The sequence below is a fragment of the Podarcis erhardii genome (genome assembly GCF_964252035.2).
Source record: "Podarcis erhardii genome assembly, chromosome: 7".
NCBI classification, from domain to species: domain Eukaryota; kingdom Metazoa; phylum Chordata; class Lepidosauria; order Squamata; family Lacertidae; genus Podarcis; species Podarcis erhardii.
Window position 1 is genome coordinate 71,146,093 of NC_138511.1, and position 19,331 is coordinate 71,165,423.

General features: G+C 45.8%; 1 protein-coding gene across 1 annotated transcript in view; it reads right to left on the reverse strand.

Annotated features, from left to right (window-relative positions):
* Positions 1 to 1,226: 1,226 nt before the first annotated feature.
* The window catches only part of SDC3 (syndecan 3), a 104,538-nt gene continuing 86,433 nt past the window's right edge, over positions 1,227 to 19,331 (reverse strand). Inside the window, exons 2-5 of the mRNA XM_081869279.1 lie at positions 13,781 to 13,907; positions 12,533 to 13,131; positions 3,922 to 4,189; positions 1,227 to 1,564 (exon numbers count right to left, since the gene is read on the reverse strand). Of these exons, the coding sequence (XP_081725405.1) occupies positions 1,398 to 1,564; positions 3,922 to 4,189; positions 12,533 to 13,131; positions 13,781 to 13,907 (1,161 nt within the window). The 3' untranslated portion in view covers positions 1,227 to 1,397. The remainder of the gene's footprint in view (positions 1,565 to 3,921; positions 4,190 to 12,532; positions 13,132 to 13,780; positions 13,908 to 19,331) is intronic.

Consider the following 19,331-nt stretch of genomic DNA (forward strand, 5'->3'; position numbering starts at 1 on the left):
ACCCTTAGCACCCATTGGTGGTTTTCAATTGCATTTTCCCCACCCACATTGGGTTTTTTATTATTTATTTTTTAGTACCCTTGGCTTTCTGATATGTAAGAGTGAACATTCGTCTTTACTTGCCTTCATTTTTATTGCATACAGTTCAATCGCCAATTTATCCATTTGGTCCCTCTGTGGCATATGGGCCATAGGTCATCTGCCAATCTGTGGGTCGGCACTACGTTGCCAGTGAAAATGTGACATCTGCTTTAACAGGGAAGGTTTGGGTGAAATGTCACACTCCCCAGTTTGATGCTGACCTACAAATTCCTGCTTTGGAGATGCAGGTTTCACCCCAACGGTTGAGCACTGGTGTTTATTAACTTTTTACCACTTCCATTTATTTACAGAGTTATATGGAACCAAAAATCTGCTGCAGCAGATCATGGACTCATGTTGTCCTTCTCCCTTCCCCCATATTCCCCCATACCCTTATAAAGAAGGAAAGGACCCACACCACTGGTTAAGAAGTGTGACACATTATCTATTTCCTACAGACTTCAGAAAAAAGCTTGCCTTTTCCACACGTATCCCTGTTTTCCCACAAATAATGTCTTAGAAAAGTGTTTCTTGGTCATCTGCCTGAGCTTGCAATACCATGCAAGTTGAGTCTTCAAGGTCACAGTGAAAGCCAGCTGAATGAATCTGGGCATAAGGTTTAACCGGAAACCTCTGCAAGCCTAGGATGGTCCTTCTGTAGGGAGATAGTTTCAAAGTGGTGGTTGTGAGTAGGAATGTGAGGAAGGGAGGTGCTCTCAGCAAGGAAACAATGCACAGCTGGGAAAAGGTCTCTCTGTGGACCATGTGAGATCTCCAATGAAGCAATTAAAATGTCCATCGCAACTGACCGATTGCAGGAGGGAACTGAGAGCAGCCCGGATGATCAGATGTTGTGTCTCCTTACACTTGTAGTCGAGCGGAGTCAGCGAGTCAAAAAAGATCTCGCCTTGAAGAGTGCTGCAAAGTGCCAGAAACCAAAACTGACCACCTCATTCGAAACAAAAGAAGTCAAGGCTCTAGACCTGAGGGAGGTGTGAATCGAGACCGTTCCTGGCAGAGGTGCTAACTCAAGCGTTCATCCATCCAGGCGTTCACTCTTTGCTCCACGCTCTGATGCTTTCTGATTCAACCTTCCCCTTTCCTTTTTAAAAGCAAATAACATACATGATACTTTTTTAAAAAAAAACAAAACCTGTCGGTTTCTTCTAGGCTTCTTTGTTAAAATTCACAGACTTGATTAGAAAGAGAGAGAAAAGAGGCTGGGTGAATAATAAGAGATATTTTTTTGTTTTTTGTTTCTGTTTCTTAAAAAAAGGACGGCATCGGGACAGAAAAAGAGGTGGCGAGGCACTGATTTATGCATAGAATTCCTCCTGCTTGTCGGGTTTTTGGTACGTGACACTCGCCTGCTTTGGCTCCTCCAAGGTATAGCTCCCCTCGTCCTTCTTTTTCATCCGGTAGATTAGCAGCATTACCAGGAAGGCAGCAAAGAGAGCTCCAACGACCCCGCCCACAATCACGGCTGTAAAGAAGATAGCAGAAGATGCAGAGTCAGTAATATCTCAGAAGGATGTGCCCCTCCTCCAGGACAGGGGTGGAGCAGCTCGGGTCCAGGAAGCTCAGAGTCTCCTGAGGCCATGCCCCTCTCCCCCCAGGGCCACACTCCTCACCAGCCTTGTTTTGCACCTTCCTTGGGCCCTTTTGTCAGGTTGAAATGAAATGCATCCTTAAACATGGACCATTACACTCTCGCTTGCCTGGATAGCAGGATGGAGATGGGTGTGGGTGGGTGTAGAAACTACAAAGGTAACATTTACAGTCCTTTTTCAAAACTGGAAATGGCTGGGATTGAATGGGGAACCTGCTGTGTGAATATTCACAGACTGAGCTTTTTGGTCCCTCGCTATCTGAGGCAGCACCATTTCAGGGGGGGAAAGTGGGGGTCCTATTCCAGAATGCTCCCCTGGTATACCTTGATTCTTGGTGAATTCGAGACCACCTCCTGCATGCTATTTTCTATTTACATGGAGAGTGTTTTGTTTTGTTTTGTTTTGTTTTGTTTTGTTTTGTTTTGTTTTGTTTTGTTTTGTTTTGTTTTGTTTTGTTTGTTTTAAAAAAGTGGACAGGGGAGCAGCATTCAAAATGGCAACACACACACTGCAATCAGTAGTGGTACAATCCATTCTAGCATGTCAAAGCCCTCTCTACTGCATTTGTAAGTTATATTCAGATGTGGGAAATATTGCTTTAGTTTTGCTGATCTTAATGCTGACACTTCCAGTGTTCCTTTTCCAATGCAGTACCTGTTATGGAACGGTGGTTTTTTTTATCAATATACCAGCCTGTTACACTAAATTTCATTTGCCACTCACCCTTCTTTTCCACATATGCGTGTTTCTGTTCCCCCGTGAAAACAACAGAAAAGAACTATAGACCAGTATACCACCCCAAATTCTGTCCCTTTACTCCTGTGATTTTTCTGGACGAATGTTTTATTTGTTTTATCCCCCTAGAAGTTATTAACCTGGAAATGAGTGCTAAACTTTTGCTATATTCCACTATATTTCCAGAAGCGGTTTTTATGTCTCTGGAAAGCTCAACTACAATGCAAAAATTAACAGTTCAGGAAATGTCAGGGAAACAGAATAAACTGTCCTATGAATGCAGTCATAGACTAGATTGTAAAGAAACCTATGGAGGGGAAGATACCTATTAGCTGCTATTAGCTGTGGTTGTTAAATGGAACCTTCAAGTCCAGCAGCAGCATGACAATCCCTTCATTCCAATTGCACACACACACACACACACACACACACACACACACAAAATGCAATTGGAAGCAGTGCAGGGGGTTGCAAACAGTGAGGAAGGGATATTGCCTTTATGCCCTGCTTCTGGGCTTCCTAGAATAATCTGATTGGCTGCTGCAGGGAATGCTAGACTGGAAAGGCCATGTGAACTCACCCAGCAAGGCTCTTCTTAACGTTCTTCATTTTGTCATCCAAAAGACCAAATTGAAATAAGCCAAATAATGAATTGGTAAGCAAGCAAGCAATTGGGGACATGTGGTGGGCATATGGTCTGAAGGAACGTGGGGCCACCACCTTGCTGAAGCTAAACAGGTCTGGGTCTGCTCAGTACTTATTTGACTGACCACCAGGAAACCACATCTACATTGTCTTGGGTTCCACCATGGCATAAAGGTGGGATAAAGGTAAAGGTAAAGGTACCCCTGCCCGTTCGGGCCAGTCTTGACAGACTCTAGGGTTGTGCGCTCATCTCACTCTAGAGGCCGGGAGCCAGCGCTGTCCGCAGACACTTCCGGGTCACGTGGCCAGCGTGACAAGCTGCATCTGGCGAGCCAACGCAGCACACGGAACGCTGTTTACCTTCCCACTAGTAAGCAGTCCCTATTTATCTACTTGCACCCGGGGGTGCTTTCGAACTGCTAGGTTGGCAGGCGCTGGGACTGAGCGACGGTAGCGCGCCCCACCGCGGGGATTTGACAAGTCCTAGGCGCTGAGGCTTTTACCCACAGCGCCACCCGCGTCCCTTAAAGGTGGGATAGAAAACATCAAAAGACAACTAACCTGCTTTTAAAAAACAAAAAACCTCTGCTCAAAGACTATATATATATATATATATATATATATGCGCATAACAAGACAGAATCAGTAAAATGTAATTATAAAGCCATTTTAAACAGGTATGGGGAACCTTTGGTCCTCCAGATTTTGCTGGATTAAAACACCCATCATCCTTGACCATTGACCATGCTTGTTGGGGATGATGGGAGCTGAAGTTCAGCAACATCTGGAGGGCCAAAAGTCCCCCAGGCCTGATTTAAAACACCCATTTCACCTCAGAATAAGTACCTACCTATGAGGACCTCTTTCCTTTCCAGGATGTTTTTCTGGGGGAGCTGCGCAGCCGAGTTCCCGGATTCTATTGTATTGTCTACAAGCCCCGGCTCAGCATTCTTCCTCAGCACCGGCCCGGCTGCTGGGGTAACCAGGGCAACCACTTCATTGCTGAGCTCCGTCTGAGCTGCCACCTCCTCCTCCTCACGGATTTCAAAGTCCCCGCTGACAGGAACTTCCAGTTCGTTATTCATTGACGTGGAAGGGGTCGCATCCAGAGGCTCTCCCTGCGAGAGAGAACAGAGAGGACTGAGAGAGGAAAGGAGGGAGAAAGGATGCTCCGTTGCCTTCACGGAGCAAGAAAGAAGACACATCTGTGGCAGGAATGGGGAAGCAAAGGTCCTCCAGATGCTGGTGGACTCCAACTCCCATGAGTTATCTCTCGCTTGGACTACTGCAATGTGTTCTATGTGTGGCTACCTTTGAAGGTGACTTGGAAACTACAACTAATCCAGAATGCGGCAGCTAGACTGGTGACTGGGAGCGGCTGCCAAGACCACATAACACTGTTCTTGAAAGACCTACATTGGGTCCCAGTACATTTCCGAGGCACAATTCAAAATGTTGGTGTTGACCTTTAAAGCCCTAAGTGGCCTCAGCCCAGGATACCTGAAGGAGCATCTCCACCCCCATCGTTCTGCCCAGACATTGAGGTCCAGCGCCGAGGGCCTTCTGGTGGTTTCCTTGCTGTGAGAAGCCACATTACAGGGAACCAGGCAGAGGGCTTTCTCAGTAGTGGCACCCACCCTGTGGAACGCCCTCCCACCAGATGTCAAAGAAATAAACAACTATCTGACTTTTAGAAGACATCTGAAGGCAGCCCTGTTTAGGGAAGCTCTTAATGTTTAATAGATTATTGTTTTCTAATATTTTGTTGGAAGCCGCCCAGCGTGTCTGGGGAAACCCAGCCAGATGTTTGCCTATGCCTGGTTTATGCTAATATGTTTCTGTTTAGATACAATCTGTACTTGGTTGCCTTATTAATAAATCTGAAATTTGTTTGCTTATTGATAATTTAGAAGTGTTTCCAAACCACTGAATATTTTGTTTAATGATGTCTAAGCAGTGTACACTACATACAATAGAAGCACAATATCCGTTAAAAGAACCTAAGAGCATAAAAGCCATGGTATGAAAACATAGAAAAGCAAATAAAATGAGATAGGAAGGATCCGTGCACATAGAACAGGTTGCAATCTGGTGGGTCAGGGAAAGTCTGGGTCAAAAGAGGTCTTCATAAGAAGAAGAGAAGAAGAGGAGTTTGGATTTGATATCCCGCTTTATCACTACCCAAAGGAGTCTCAAAGTGGCTAACATTCTCCTTTCCCTTCCTCCCCCACAACAAACACTCTGTGAGGTGAGTGGGGCTGAGAGACTTCAAAAAAGTGTGACTAGCCCAAGGTCACCCAGCAGCTGCATGTGGAGGAGCGGAGATACGAACCCGGTTCACCAGATTACGAGTCCACCGCTCTTAACCACTACACCACACTGACTCTCTGCTGAGGCAGCAGTAATAGGGAAAGGACCATAGTTCTGTGGGGAAGAATCTGCTTTGCATGCAGAGGGTCTCAAGCTCAGTCCCTGGCATCTCCAGCTTGGGCTAGGAAAGACCCTGTCAGAAATCCTGGGCAGCCACAATGGTATGACTCAGAAGAAGCAGGCTTCCTGTTTTGCGTTCCTCTTACATGAAACCGCAAAATCTAGGGCAGGATCTAGCAGAGGCCAATTCAATAGGCACCTCTATGTGGGAACAACCCCGAAAACGACAGAGAATGAATTAGAAAACTTTTTTAAAAATAATAACTTCACCTTCAACCTTCATCATTCAGTGGTTCTTTAACATAAGAAGATTCTACCACCCACACTGCTTTTTCTGAGTCAGACTCTGCACTTTTATGAGAAAACTGGTTGGAATCCTCTCCCAAAGCCGCTCTCATGCTCTTCTGATTTATTATTATCCTGGGCAAATAAGAAGAGGCAAAGTTGAGGGATCTTCACAGGGAGCATTTTTTTGAATGGCATGGAACTGCCTGTTACAGACATTGGCCAGCAGGGGGAGGCAGAGACTAATGGCTTCTGGACACACCCACCCCTGAAATAAGGCTTTGCATGTCAGGAATCCAGGGCATCTGATGAGAGAGAGAGACGGAGAGAGAGAGAAGTTGTCCTGTGAACATAATGACCCAAGAAAAGTGAACCCTGAAGGAATCAGCTATCTCAGGTGCAGGAGACAGGATATTTCAAAGCAAGAGTGGCATTTTAACAAATAGATTTTTGGAAAAATGAAGAAGGAAGGAAGGAAGGAAGGAAGGAAGGAAGGAAGGAAGGAAGGAAGGAAGGTGCCTCCGTGCAGAGGAACCACCTCGAGCCAAAGACTGGGGTCTCAGTGGCGTGTGCAATGTCACACGCGTGGCGTGCAGTGCACAGCTACAACATTGCACGCATGACACGCATTGCACATCTGTGACTTCACACAAGCAATGCACTTATCACTGGGAGGAGGCATGTCATCGGGAGGAGGCCTTGCCCCGTCCCACACAGCTTCAATGGCTATAGCTCCTTCTCATGCACACTAAGGAAGCACCTGCATTCGATGCTGCACTCAGCTCAGCAGTTTGGCCTCTTCCACCCCCTCAATATTTGGGGGGTGGGGTGGAGCCCCCTGCTAAGGAATATTGAGGGGACTAAAGATGCCTCTGCCCCCTAGAGTAGGCATGCCTGCCTCCGTGTAAGATTGGGGTAGGAAGCCCTCCAGATATTGCTGGACTACAACTCCCATCATCCGTGGCCAACAACCATGCTGGCTGGGGCTGATGGGAAATGGAGTCCAACAACAACAATTAATAATAATATTATGTATGTATGCATGGAAAATGACACTAAGGGTTAAGATAAGGCTCGTGTGAGTCATGTGCCACATCTGCTGTGGATCCACTCCTTTTTTGGAAAGGCAGGCCAGCCTTCAAAATGAATTGTGCTTCAGAGCAATGATTCCTTCTCGTTTTCAGGAAAAACAGAGCGCAGTCTGCTCATCCCTTCTGCAAATTGTGGAGGTGATACTGCCTCCATTGGCCAGGAACAACGTTTCAAGTTTGTTGTTGGGGTTTTTTAATAAAAAAAAGATAAAGTTTAGTAAAGAAAGCACTAGGAGAGCTTTCTACAGCTGTCCCCAAAGAATCTATGGTGGTGGGTGGATGTGGGTGGGTTGGTGGGTGTGAAAATCCACACCCTTTTGTGTCAAGTACATGTGTGTAAGCTAGGATGTTGTAGTGTAGAGGGTGGGGGACAACTGACCCTCCAAATGTTGTTGGACAACAACTCCCACGATCCTGGACCATTCGTCTTTCTGGTTGGGGCCGATGGGACTTGGAAGTCCAGCAACATCCCCACCACGGATGTAGCAGTAAAAGGGCTAGACTAGGAGTGGAGAGAGCCAGGCTGAAATCCCTACTGAGCCATAAAGCAGACTGGATGGCCTACCTCACAAGGCTGCTGTGAGGATGAAACAGGGGAGCATATGAACCTCTGTGAGCTTCTCGGGAGCAAAGTCTGGACAAAATGATAATCAGCAAAATAACAAAACCACACCCAGCACTTTCAATCCAGCTCCTGGGATTCTTTGTGCTTTGCCACAATACATCCCAGCCACGACCAACCAAAATAGCTTCTTTCTTCATATTTAACAAGAGCAAAGAAATGCCGTCATCCCTATTTTGCAAATTGGGAGCCCAGACAAAGAGAAGGATTAGATTTCTCTGCGGCACCTGTTGTGTCTCTAACTGCCAGATTGTTAGAAAGAGGATAATGTGCTGCGCACTGGGAGGGCTTTGAAACCCAGAAGATCCACCCAAAAACCAGCACAGCAAAGAAAGCTGCCATGCGCTGAGTCAGGCCACTGGTCCATCTAGCTCAGCATTGCCTACCCTGACTGGCAGCAGCTCTCCAGAGCTTCAGATATTATATGAATCATAGAGCTGGAAGAGACCCCCCAGGGTCATCTAGTCCAACCCCCTGCAATGCAGGAATCTCAGTAGATGAAGAGCAGATGCTCTATTCCTGAGTCAGAGCCCTCTAGCCACAGATCAGGGTGATTTCTCCCTTCCTGCCCTCCTCTAAATGTTAGAGTCACAATGCTGGAATCACATCTGCAGTCCAGCAGCCAACCGGTGGCATGATTTTGGGGAAGAAGTCCAGCCTGACTGCCTGAAAAGAAGAATAAGAAGGAGGTCCCCAAACACAGCAGAGCTGGCTTATCACAAACAAGTCAACTAATAGACATTACTATTGAGGTAAAGGTAAAGGACCCCTAGACAGTTAAGTCTAGTCAAAGGCGACTATGGGGTTGCGGCACTCATCTCGCTTTCAGGCCAAGGGAGCTGGTGTTTGTCCATAAACAGCCTTCCGGGTCATGTGGCCAGCAGGACTAAACCGCTTCTGGCGCAACGGGGCACTGTGACGGAAACCAGAGCGCACGGAAAAGCCATTTACCTTCCCCCCACAGCGGTACCTTTTTATCTACTTGCACTGGTGTGCTTTTGAACTGCTAGGTTGGCAGGAGCTGGGACAGAGCAACGGGAGCTCAACCCATCATGGGGATTTGAACCACTGACCTTCTGATCAGCAAGCCCAAGAGGATCAGTGGTTTAGACCACAGTGCCACCCACATCCCTTACATTACTATTAGAAGCAGGACACACACCAGCATGGTGCCTGTGAGGGCAGATGTGGCCAAAGCAGCCTTCCCTGATGCCTATGTGGTTCATTTTCTCCAGTGAAATAAGGCTTAAGAGAGCCATTCTATTGCCACTCATAGAATAGGGAGCAGCATTTGCTTGGTTGCAGTGGGTGTGTGGCACCTATAAGTTTCTCCAACTTGCAAATCTGCCTGTGGGTCGAAAAAAGTTTGGCAAACCCGGATCTGTTATTAGTATTAACTGCCCTTCACTACCAGGGCCCAGAGTAGGTTACAAATCTAAACTCATGGTCATCCAAAGAAATGAATGATGGAAGATTCGGGACAAGCAAAAGGAAGTCCTTTGTAGGTCAGCTATAGAATTCACTCCCACAAGAGGCAGCGATGGTCACTTTAAAAGAGTATTAATGGAAATCATGGAGGATAAGGCTGCTAGTTGTGATGTCTATACTCTGCTCCATAGTTGGAGGCAGTGGCCATCTGAATACCACTTTCTGGGAATTGCAGGTGAGGCGAGTGATGTTGAACTCAGTTCCTGCTTGCTGGCTTCCCATGGGCATCTTGTTGGCCACTGTGAGAACAGGAAGGTGATTATATGGGCTACAGACCTTATCTGGCAAGCTCATTTTCTTCTCCTGCCCTTTGCTTCAGAGAGGAAAATGTATTGGGCTGGCCCTGTTTCTGTTCCTAGGAGTCACTTCTTGGATTCTGTGCACTTCCATCTAAGCATAGGATCGGCCTTTTCAATTGTGCCACCCCATAATTTTCAAATTTCCTCACCAGATCCTTATCTAGCATCTACTTCAAGATTCCAGGTGACAAAGGTGTTATTCTTTTCTAGTTTCAGCACCATTTAACCGGGATCTGTTGTTTTGGGGTTGGCCGGTTGGTTGGTTTCTAATGCTGGAGCTGTTGTTGTTTTTTGTGATCTAGCTAAATTGGCTTGTGTTCCACCCGTACTGCTTTTGATTTCTGTTGGAAGCCTCCTTGGTGCCCATTTGCAGAGACGTGGGATACAAATTCCCCACCTAAATAAATTATTGGTTGGGTTAATTAAAAACTACAGTGGTACCTCGGGTTACATACACTTCAGGTTACATACGCTTCAGGTTACAGACTCTGCTAACCCAGAAATAGTACCTCAGGTTAAGAACTTTGCTTCAGAATGAGAACAGAAATCGCACAGAGGTGGCGTGGCAGCAGCGGGAGGCCCCATTAGCTAAAGTGGTGCTTCAGGTTAAGAACAGTTTCAGGTGAAGAACGGACCTCCAGAACGAATTAAGTACGTAACCAGAGGTACCACTGTATTTGATGGTGACAGCAGATCTCACACTATATGTCTGTATTTTTAAAAAAATCAAATTAACCTAGTTACAGATAGGTAGCCGTGTTGGTCTGCCATAGTCAAAACAAAACAAATTCCTTCCAGTAGCACCTTAAAGACCAACTAAGTCAGTTCTTGGTATGAGCTTTCGTGTGCATGCACACGAAAGCTCATACCAAGAACTGACTTAGTTGGTCTTTAAGGTGCTACTGGAACAAATTAACCTAAGCACTTACTCTGCCATTCTCCCACTGCTATTTCTATCTCCACGGTCGAGCCTCAAACTTGGCCCTCAAGAGTGTGGAGGGCACAGAGAAGGTGTTAAGAAACCAAATCAACTGGAATAAAAAGGTGCTGTGCTCTCAGTGGAAGGTAGGGAAAACGGCATCATCCACAACCCTTCAGAAAAAGAACCTTGGGTTGTATCCAATGCTAGACCCACTGAAATGAATGAGCATGACTAAGGATGTGTTCAAACAGGAGGAATGTTACATTAGTTTTCCTGATTATAATGCTAGGGCTTCTGCCTGTTTCTAATGTTCTTTACAGACTGCAGGACCTGTTGAGCTATGGAACTGTGGCTTTTTGACTGGCATACAGGCATGACACACTAAGTTTCATTCACACCAGTGGGCGTGGTGTGACACAACAATGAACATCATTGGGCATCGCTACTCCCCCATCCCTTCTGCACATGTGTGCTTCTGTTCCCCCATGAAAAGGGCAGGAAAGAATTGCAAACATTATGCCACCCCCAAATCCGTCAATTTACTCCCACAATTTACATCAACCAGGGTTAAAGTTTGATGTGCAACAAAAGCTGATATTTGAAATTAACAATGCCAGCTTGTTCTTAAAACAAAGAAGTGAACTTCTCCCCCTTTCAAGAACCGTTATTTATATTTCTCTGCAAATTTAGTCAACTGGTTTACAATTCAGATGGCAGCCCTAATACACGTGTGCAGTGTTTGCTGAACCCCTCACAACCATGCCATTTTCCTGGTTAATATTACAACCCCAAGCTCTTCTGGATTAAAATTTTAAAAGGCAGTGTGCAGTGCCAGTCTTCCCTCCCCAACAAGGCTAGGATCATTTTTAGGGAAGAGATTTCGTCAGGAAAATGACATGCAGAGGGAAAAGTCATTTACCAGGACTGCTGCTTGAACCCATTTGCCCCCACCATCCTGCAACTTCCTTTAACTTTATTTAAACATCAAAATAAACATAAAATGAGAAGAACCAATTACAGACTCTCTGCGCCTTGTGCTGTTTAGCCCTTCTCCCTGTCCTGCATGCCTTTTTCCACCTGGCCTGGGAGGGTGGGGCCCTGACTGGCTCCAGCTAAACACCAAGGCTGCTGAACAGACTCTTGGGATGGAGTATTGCTTAAGGGCTTTGGGGGGGGGGAGAATGGTTGCTGTTACAGTGGTGCCCCGCAAGACGAATGCCTCGCAAGATGAAAAACTCGCTAGACGAAAGGGTTTTCCGTTTTTCGAGGTGCTTCGCAAGACGAATTTCCCTATGGGCTTGCTTCGCAAGATGAAAACGTCTTGCGAGTTTGCTTCCTATTTTGTAAAACCGTTAATACCCGGGGAATCCGCGCTCCGCAAGACGAAAAAATCGCAAGACGAAGCAACTCGCAGAACGAATTAATTTCGTCTTGCGAGGCACCACTGTATTGATATTAAATTTTTGTATCTTTATTTTTAGATCTTCTTATGATTTATTGTGGAAATTTTTACTCTGGTTGTGCACTTTGCCAAAGCGTCAGGGGAAAAAATGAAACGCCCCCATCTAATGCCTCCTTGCAACTTGCCCTTTTGAACCTGAGGGATGATCAAACGGCAAGTTTCTGATCTAAGGAACTCCTTATGCGGATGCTGACTGCAGCAATAACTTCTTTGGCCCATAAATCAAAGGGCTTTAGCTTCTCATTTTGGCATGAGAATATGTGGACTCTGGCTACTGTCAAGAAAATAACTCACAAATTACATATTTCTAAGCGTAAGGAAGACCTACAACATTTCTGTGTTGTTTGGTGTGTCATTACTTATGTGATAAATTCAGAAAACTCTCTCCCCCAGCCAAATTGTGGAGTTTGGCTTCCATGATGTGTTCTACTGCTTTTATTTTTCTGCATTATTCGCTCTCTGTTTTTTTGGGAAAATACCTCTGTGCTGCTCCTGTGTTTTGTAACTTGGGTTGGTGGGTGGGCGGGTGGGCGTGTTTGTATTTTTGTTGCTTTGTTTGTATTTTGTATTTTATGTTCATAGAATCATAGAATGGTAGAGTTGGAAGGGATCCCGAGGGTCTTCTAATCCAAAGTAATATCAACTACAGCATCCATGATAGAGGGCTATCCAACCTCTGATTAAAAACCTCCAAGGAAGGAGAGTCCACCACTTTCTGTTCCACTGTCAAACAACTCTTACCATCAGAAAGTTCTTCCTGATGTTCAGTCGGAATCCCTTTCTTCTAATTTGAAGCTTGCTCCCTCTTCCATGGGACATCCCTTTACTTAAGTTAATAAATCACAAGCACAACAAACCATACCTGGACTGGTTCTCTAGGTGCTGTAGAACTTGAGGGTTGGGGCAGTGTGGTAGTCCTCTCACTGCGGTCTGGCTCCCGAGAAGTGCTTGGCTTTGGCACAGCCCTGCTCTTCGTCACGCCGGTGGTCACCAGCGGAGCTGTGTTCAGTTCCGTCCTGGCAACTTCGGTGGCCGTGGTTGGCGTTTCAAGTGTGATCGACTGCGTCGTGGCTACAATGGTGATAAAGGGGGGCAGGACTCTCAGGACAGTCGTTGGCTTGGACATAGGCATCGTAGCAGAGGTGGTGGTGGTGGTGGCAGCAGTTGTGGCGGTGGTGGTAGCAATAGTACTAGCGGTAGCAGAGGCATCAAGGGCTGCGGTGCTAGCAGTGGTACCAAGCGCTTTCCGGATGGTGACCGCTGGTGCTTCGGTCACCCTAGGGATGTAGAGGCTGCTCGTTACTGGGTCAGAGGTGGCTTCCTCCGCAGGGAATGGTGCAAAGGGGGTGGCTACTGGCTGCACAGAGGTAGCGGGCAACACGGGGGAAGTGGTAGGTAGGGTGAGGGGTGCATCTGTGTTGAGCTGCACAATGGTCTTGATCCCAGAGTCCTGCTCAAAATCTGTAAGGGAAGCAAAGGTTAGGATCTGACTGTTCAGAGTCACTGTAGGGACACAGGAAGCTGCTGTCTACAAAGTCAGCCATCTAGCTGAGTGTTTCCTACGCTGACTAAATCTCCAGGGATTCCTACACTGACTGAATCTCCAGGGATCCAGACTGGAGTCTTTTTAAGCCCTACCTGGAGGTGCCAAGGATTGAACCTGGAGCCTTCTGGTTGCAAAGCATGTGTCCTACCACTGAGCTAATGGTCCTCCCCATTAATAATTTTATCTACACTGTGCTTGAGGCTTCCCACCAATGTTTTATTTGCAGGCCACCTTAATAGGGTTTTTGGCCTTTAAAAATAAGCCTATAAGCATTTTAAATAAATGAACCAGACATTCAGTAGGATGAGGAGAATAAATGCATTCAATGTTCTGTACAATGTTTGCTTCTGGAAGGCTAACCAGCTGTCTGCTTCTGAATTCCAAAAAAATTACATTCAAACCTCTGGGCTTTTTTCTCCCCACCACCACCACCAAAACCCCCCACAAATTTTCCGTAATAACTCTGCCACCAATATAAATGGAGGAGGAAGAGTGATCTCTTCTATCCAGCCACACTCAGCAGGGCGACGTCCCTCCTTTTAAGGGTCTTAAATATGTACTCACATCCTGAGCCAGAGCCTGAGTAGAGATCCTCGATTTCATCAATTTCTTCATCCTCAAAGGAGTCATCATCTCCAGAGCCTTCCAGGTCAATGGGCCGCTCATAATTTTCATTCCGCCAGTGCTGGGCCTGGGTTCAAACATCAAGAAAAACAGACTTAATACTTTCCAGTGCAGCAACGTGTGCAGAGAATAAGAGTCAGCATAGGCAGTAATTTTGGAGCCCAGGGGCGTAGGCAAGCTGTCTTATATTGAACTAGGCCATTGGTCCATTTAGTTAAGCACTGTCTACACAGATTGGCAGTGGCTCTCCATGGTTTCAGACTGGGGCTCACTCCCAGACCTACATGGAGATGCCAATGAATGACTCTGGGGAGCTTCTGCATGCAAAGTAGAAGCTCCACCACTTAGTAAGAGAGGAAACATACACAGGAGCTGCCATCATGCCTTACCAAAAGGGTGGAAACCTGTTGTCCTTCAGATGCTGTAGGACTCCTGACTTCCATCAGCTCCCTGCCAGCCTGATTAATGGTTAAGGATGGTGGGAACTGGAGGGCTCTAACCTCTAGAGAGCCACAGATCCCACCCCCCTGGTCTTGACAGTCAGTTGGTGGTTTACAAATTCCATGTTAGCAGCATACGAAACTCCCATTGTTCTAGAAGCATTTTGCAACAAGGAATTTCATTAGCACGAGCAGTTTCTGAGCTCTGGGCACAATGCTGTGCCTAAGATTTCAGATTAAAATGGCAGAGTGGAAGGAAAGGAGGGCCTTTTCCTGCCTCCCCACTTCCAACCACTCTCTGAAGAGTGGAGAAAAGACCTTCTTAAGAATATTAGCGGGGCGGGCGGTTGAAGGACTTGACCATGTGAAAAATGAACATGATATTTTAGCTGTAGTTCATTCATTTCCAGCTTTGTATTCTTGTTATTTAAAAAGTGTGCCTGTACATTTCATTGTTGCTCCCATTACCTAGGTTTAAGGTGCCGTTTAGCTCCTAGTGTTCATATCTCTGTTTCTAACACTGCATTTTAGTATATTACAAAACAGGAGGCAGGTAAAACCACAGAGTTTGTAGAAAGAAGAAAAATGTCACAACATAAAAACAGTACCTAAGAACGCTGTTGTTGTTAATGATTACATTTATTACTTGCCCTTCATCAGCAGAGTCCAGGTCAGTTATAACAATTAATAATAATAAATAATAATAATAAATTTTATTTATATCCCACCATCCCCAGCTGAAGCCGGGCTCAGGGCAGCTAACAACAATAAAATAATACAACATTCTAAAATCATTTCATTAAAATTAATTCAACTCAAATTGATGGCAACCATTAGGCTAAAGTTCTGTGGAGATTGCCAAAGGAGGGAGTCAGGCTGTGCCCTGACCAAAGGCCTGGTGGAACAGCTCTGTCTTGCAGGCCCTGCGGAAAGATGTCAAGTCCCGCAGGGCCCTAGTCTCTTGTGACAGAGCGTTCCACCAGATTGGAGCCAAAGCTGAAAAAGCCCTGGCTCTAGTTGAGGCCAGCCTAACTTCTCTGTGGCCTGGGACCTTCAGAATGTTTTGGTTTGAAGACCATAAGTTCCTCTGTGGGACAATTAAAAACTGAAAACGCCACAGAAATAAGGTAGGCCCTAAAAACACATGTCTCAAGCATCAAAAGAAGTGAGCCTTCAGAACATAAGGAGAACCCTGTTGGATCTAGCCAATGGCCCATCTAGTCCAAAATCCTGTACTCACAATGGCCAATGTGGGAAACCAGCAAGTAGGACCCGAGCACAAGAACACTCTCCCCTCCTGTGGCTTCCAGCAACTGGTATTCAGAAGCATCATTGCCTCCATCTTAAGTCCTACAGTATGTCCAAACAAAGCACTTTGGCTTTCTGCTCCCCTTCCTCTCCCTGGATTGAGCTTATAGCATGGCCACCAATCTTTCAGCAAAAACCACTGCTTGGGTTTTACCGTACAACAGGGGATAATGCCCTTTTAAATACTGTACTGTGAAATTCAGCCATGTGGCTTCCAGCTGCAGCTTTACTGAGATTGCAGAAGAAACAGAAGCCTGGGCAGTCCAGCTGTCACCCATTTAGCACATGGAGCTGTGAGGAAGTGGGAAGGAGTCCATGTTTAAGCAGCGAGGTTCCCCTCCCGGGTCCTGTCAGTGCTATTGTCAAATCAGCAGTCAGCCACCTGGATGGTGGCAAAGAGATCCCAACTTCCTCCTCAGAGGAGAGCATGCTCAGCTTATGCCAAGGAAGCAGAAAGTTGGGGGGAGAGAAAGCAGCAGAGAGAAGAAACCACGGTGGCAGCTTGTAGACATGCCTTGAAAATGTGTTCTCCTTTTTTTAATTCCAGAAGGATTTTTATAATTGATTTCTGCTGTTTTGAATTGCAGCTGGTTGAACGGTGCTGAGTTTTACAGCTGGAATTTTTTGAACTGTATTTGCAACCCAGTGGTGGCTTTGCACTAGTGCAGAGGAGGCAAAACATCAGGGGGCCAAATGAAACCCTCTGGATCTCTCTATCTGCCCCTCGGGACACTTGCCAGGTCACACAGCTTCTCCTTAGGCCACACACCTTGCCAGCCATTCAGTGGCGTAGCGTGGGGGGTGCAGGGGGGGCCGGCCGCACTGGGCGCAACATCTGGGGGTTAGGGTTAGGGGTAGGGGTAGGGGGCGCAAATCCACGGGTTAGGGGGCGCAAATTACTTGCCTTGCCCCGAGTGCTGACAACCCACGCTACGCCACTGCAGCCATTATTCACAAGGCCTTTGAGGGCTTCTGCTTGGCTTGAATGGTTCCTTCAGAGAAGGGCAACCAAAAGGATCAAGGGGATGGAGGGACTCCCCTGTGAGGTAAGGTTGCAGCGTCTGGGACACTTTAGCTTAGTTAAAAAGTGAGTGAGAGATGACACGGTAGACGTGTATAAAATCATGCATGGCATACAGAAAGTGGGGAGAGAAATGCTTTTCTCCCTCTCTTAACACTAGAACTCTTGACCATGCAATGAAGCTGAAAGTTGAAAGATTCAGGACAGATGAAAGGAAATAGTTCTTCACTCTGTGCAGTTAAACGATGAACATTTACTCCCACTAGAGGCAGTGATGGCCACCAACTTAGATGGCTTGGACAAATTCATGGAGAATACAGCTATCAGTGGCTATGAGTAGCCACCAAGACCATATAATACTGGTCCTGAAAGACCTACATTGGCTCCCAGTACGTTTCTGAGCACAATTCAAAGTGTTGGTGCTGACCTTTAAAGCCCTAAACGGCCTCGGCACAGGATACCTGAAGGAGCGTCTCCACCCACAATTCTCGACCCGGATACTGAGGTCCAGCTCTGAGGGCCTTCTGGCGGTTCCCTCACTGCGAGAAGTGAGGTTACAGGGAACCAGGCAGAGGGCCTTCTCGGTAGCGGCGCCTGCCCTGTGGAATGCCCTCCTACCAGATGTCAAAGAGATAAAAAACTACCTGACATTTAGAAGACATCTGAAGGCAGCCCTGTTCAGGGAAGTTTTTAATGTTTGGTGTTTTACCATGTTTTTAATATTCTGTTGGGAGCCACCCAGAGTGGCTGGGGAAACCCAGCCAGCTGGGTGTGGGGTATAAATTATTATTATTATTATTATTATTATTATTATTATTATTATTATTACTACTACTACTACTACTACTACTATGTCATAATGGTTTTGGTCTGTATGCACAGTTGGAGGCAATATGCTTCTGAATCCATTTGATGGGAAGGAAAAGGAAGGAAAAGGGGCAGGGGCAGAATTGTGAGTGTGAGTGTGCGAGAGAGATGGGAAGAGCGTAGGATGGTGAGCAAAGGAGGGAAGAAGTGTGTACATATGTGTGTAAGAGAGAGGGGAGGGGATGTATGAGAGAAGGTGAGCATGTGTGAGAGAGAAGGAAAGAGAAGGCTCTTAATCAATTCAAAATGCATTATTGTCAATTACAAGGACAAAGATAACAAAAGGTGGGATGGAATGACCTCTTCCAGCTGGAAGGGTGGTTGAGAACAATCAATCAAATGAAAAGTGAGCAAGTTCCACACACACAAACACAGACAGGGCTAAATTTGATTAGTGTGGAACGAGGCAGTTTTTTAAGAATTCTGCATGTAAACAGACCAATGCTTGATAGGCGATCGTCCCTGGGTTGTGACAGAAAACATGATGGTAACCAGCACAGACAGAACAAAACTAGGATTGTATGTTCCACAAAATAGGCTCCAGATACAACTATTTATCAGGCTGGAAATCTTATTTTGCATGAATTAAGGCCCTTGAACATTTTTCAGTGGTAGCCCCACATGCGATGCATACCAATAGTTCAGCCTAGAAGCAACAAAGGCGAGTGTGACAGCAGACAATTCTGCTTTCTCGAGGATGTCAAACACAAAATCAAGTCACATTGGTTTTTAGAACAATGGCTATCATAACAGCACATAAGGAAAAAAATATTTATTTATTATTTATTATTATTTATTATTTATTATTATTTTCATCATCTACAATACTGTCTTATTCATGTTACGGTACAGTACAGTACATTGATTATTGCTTTCATTTTATGGATCAATGGCCTTGTTAGTAAAATTCATGTTAATTTGATGTTTTAGGGGTTGTTTTTAAAAGTCTGGAACGGATTAATCCATTTTGCATTGCTCTCTATGGGAAAGCATGCCTTGGTTTTATAACGCTTTGGTTTTGGAACAGACTTCTGGAATGGATTAAGTTCGGGAACCAATGAACCACTGTACTGTGTCCACATAGGTAGTTAAGAAAAGGGAGAGAGATTGCAGAAGGGCAGGGGATGCAAACAGAAGATGATCTTTCCAAAGAGATCATGTTCCTATGCAGAAGAAACAGTAAATCAGCAGTATGCATCCCTTAGATCACCTTTCCTTCACCTGGTGCTCTCCCAAGTGTTTTAGACCCCAGCTCCCATCAGCCCTAGCCTGCATCACCAATAGTCAGGGGTGATGGGAGCTGTAGTCCAGCAAATAAATCTGGAGGGGGAGTAGGCTGATCTTCTACCACCTAACCACAGTATGCACTTTTTTCATTAATATTCCTTTCTAAATAAAAATAAAAAATAGCAATTTAATTAGTACAAAGGCATCCATTTTCGGTTTATCATCCTAGCCAGCGAAGTCAGGAATTGCAAGATTTGGGATATTGCAGTTGACCTTACATAAACCCTAACAGCATTGTGGGGTGTAGCTTTTTCGCCACTGAAAACAAAGAGAGGAAATGAACCGCTTGAATGTCAACAGACCAGCCCATCGCACTCCCTTCAAACATTCTAACCTAGCCACCCACCAGGAAAGCCAGTGGGATTGGCAGAGACTACAGTTGTGCTAAAATATTCATGGTCTAGAAGCATGTGAACTGGAAGATGTGCTGTTTGCATGCTCACAGAGGAAAGAAATGATCTGTGGGAAGAGAAGGACAGCAGTTTTCAGAGAAGATCTGGAGTCTGTGCAACACACAGCTTCTCCTCTTACCTAGGGTACACGGAGATGTCATTTAGTGACACATGGG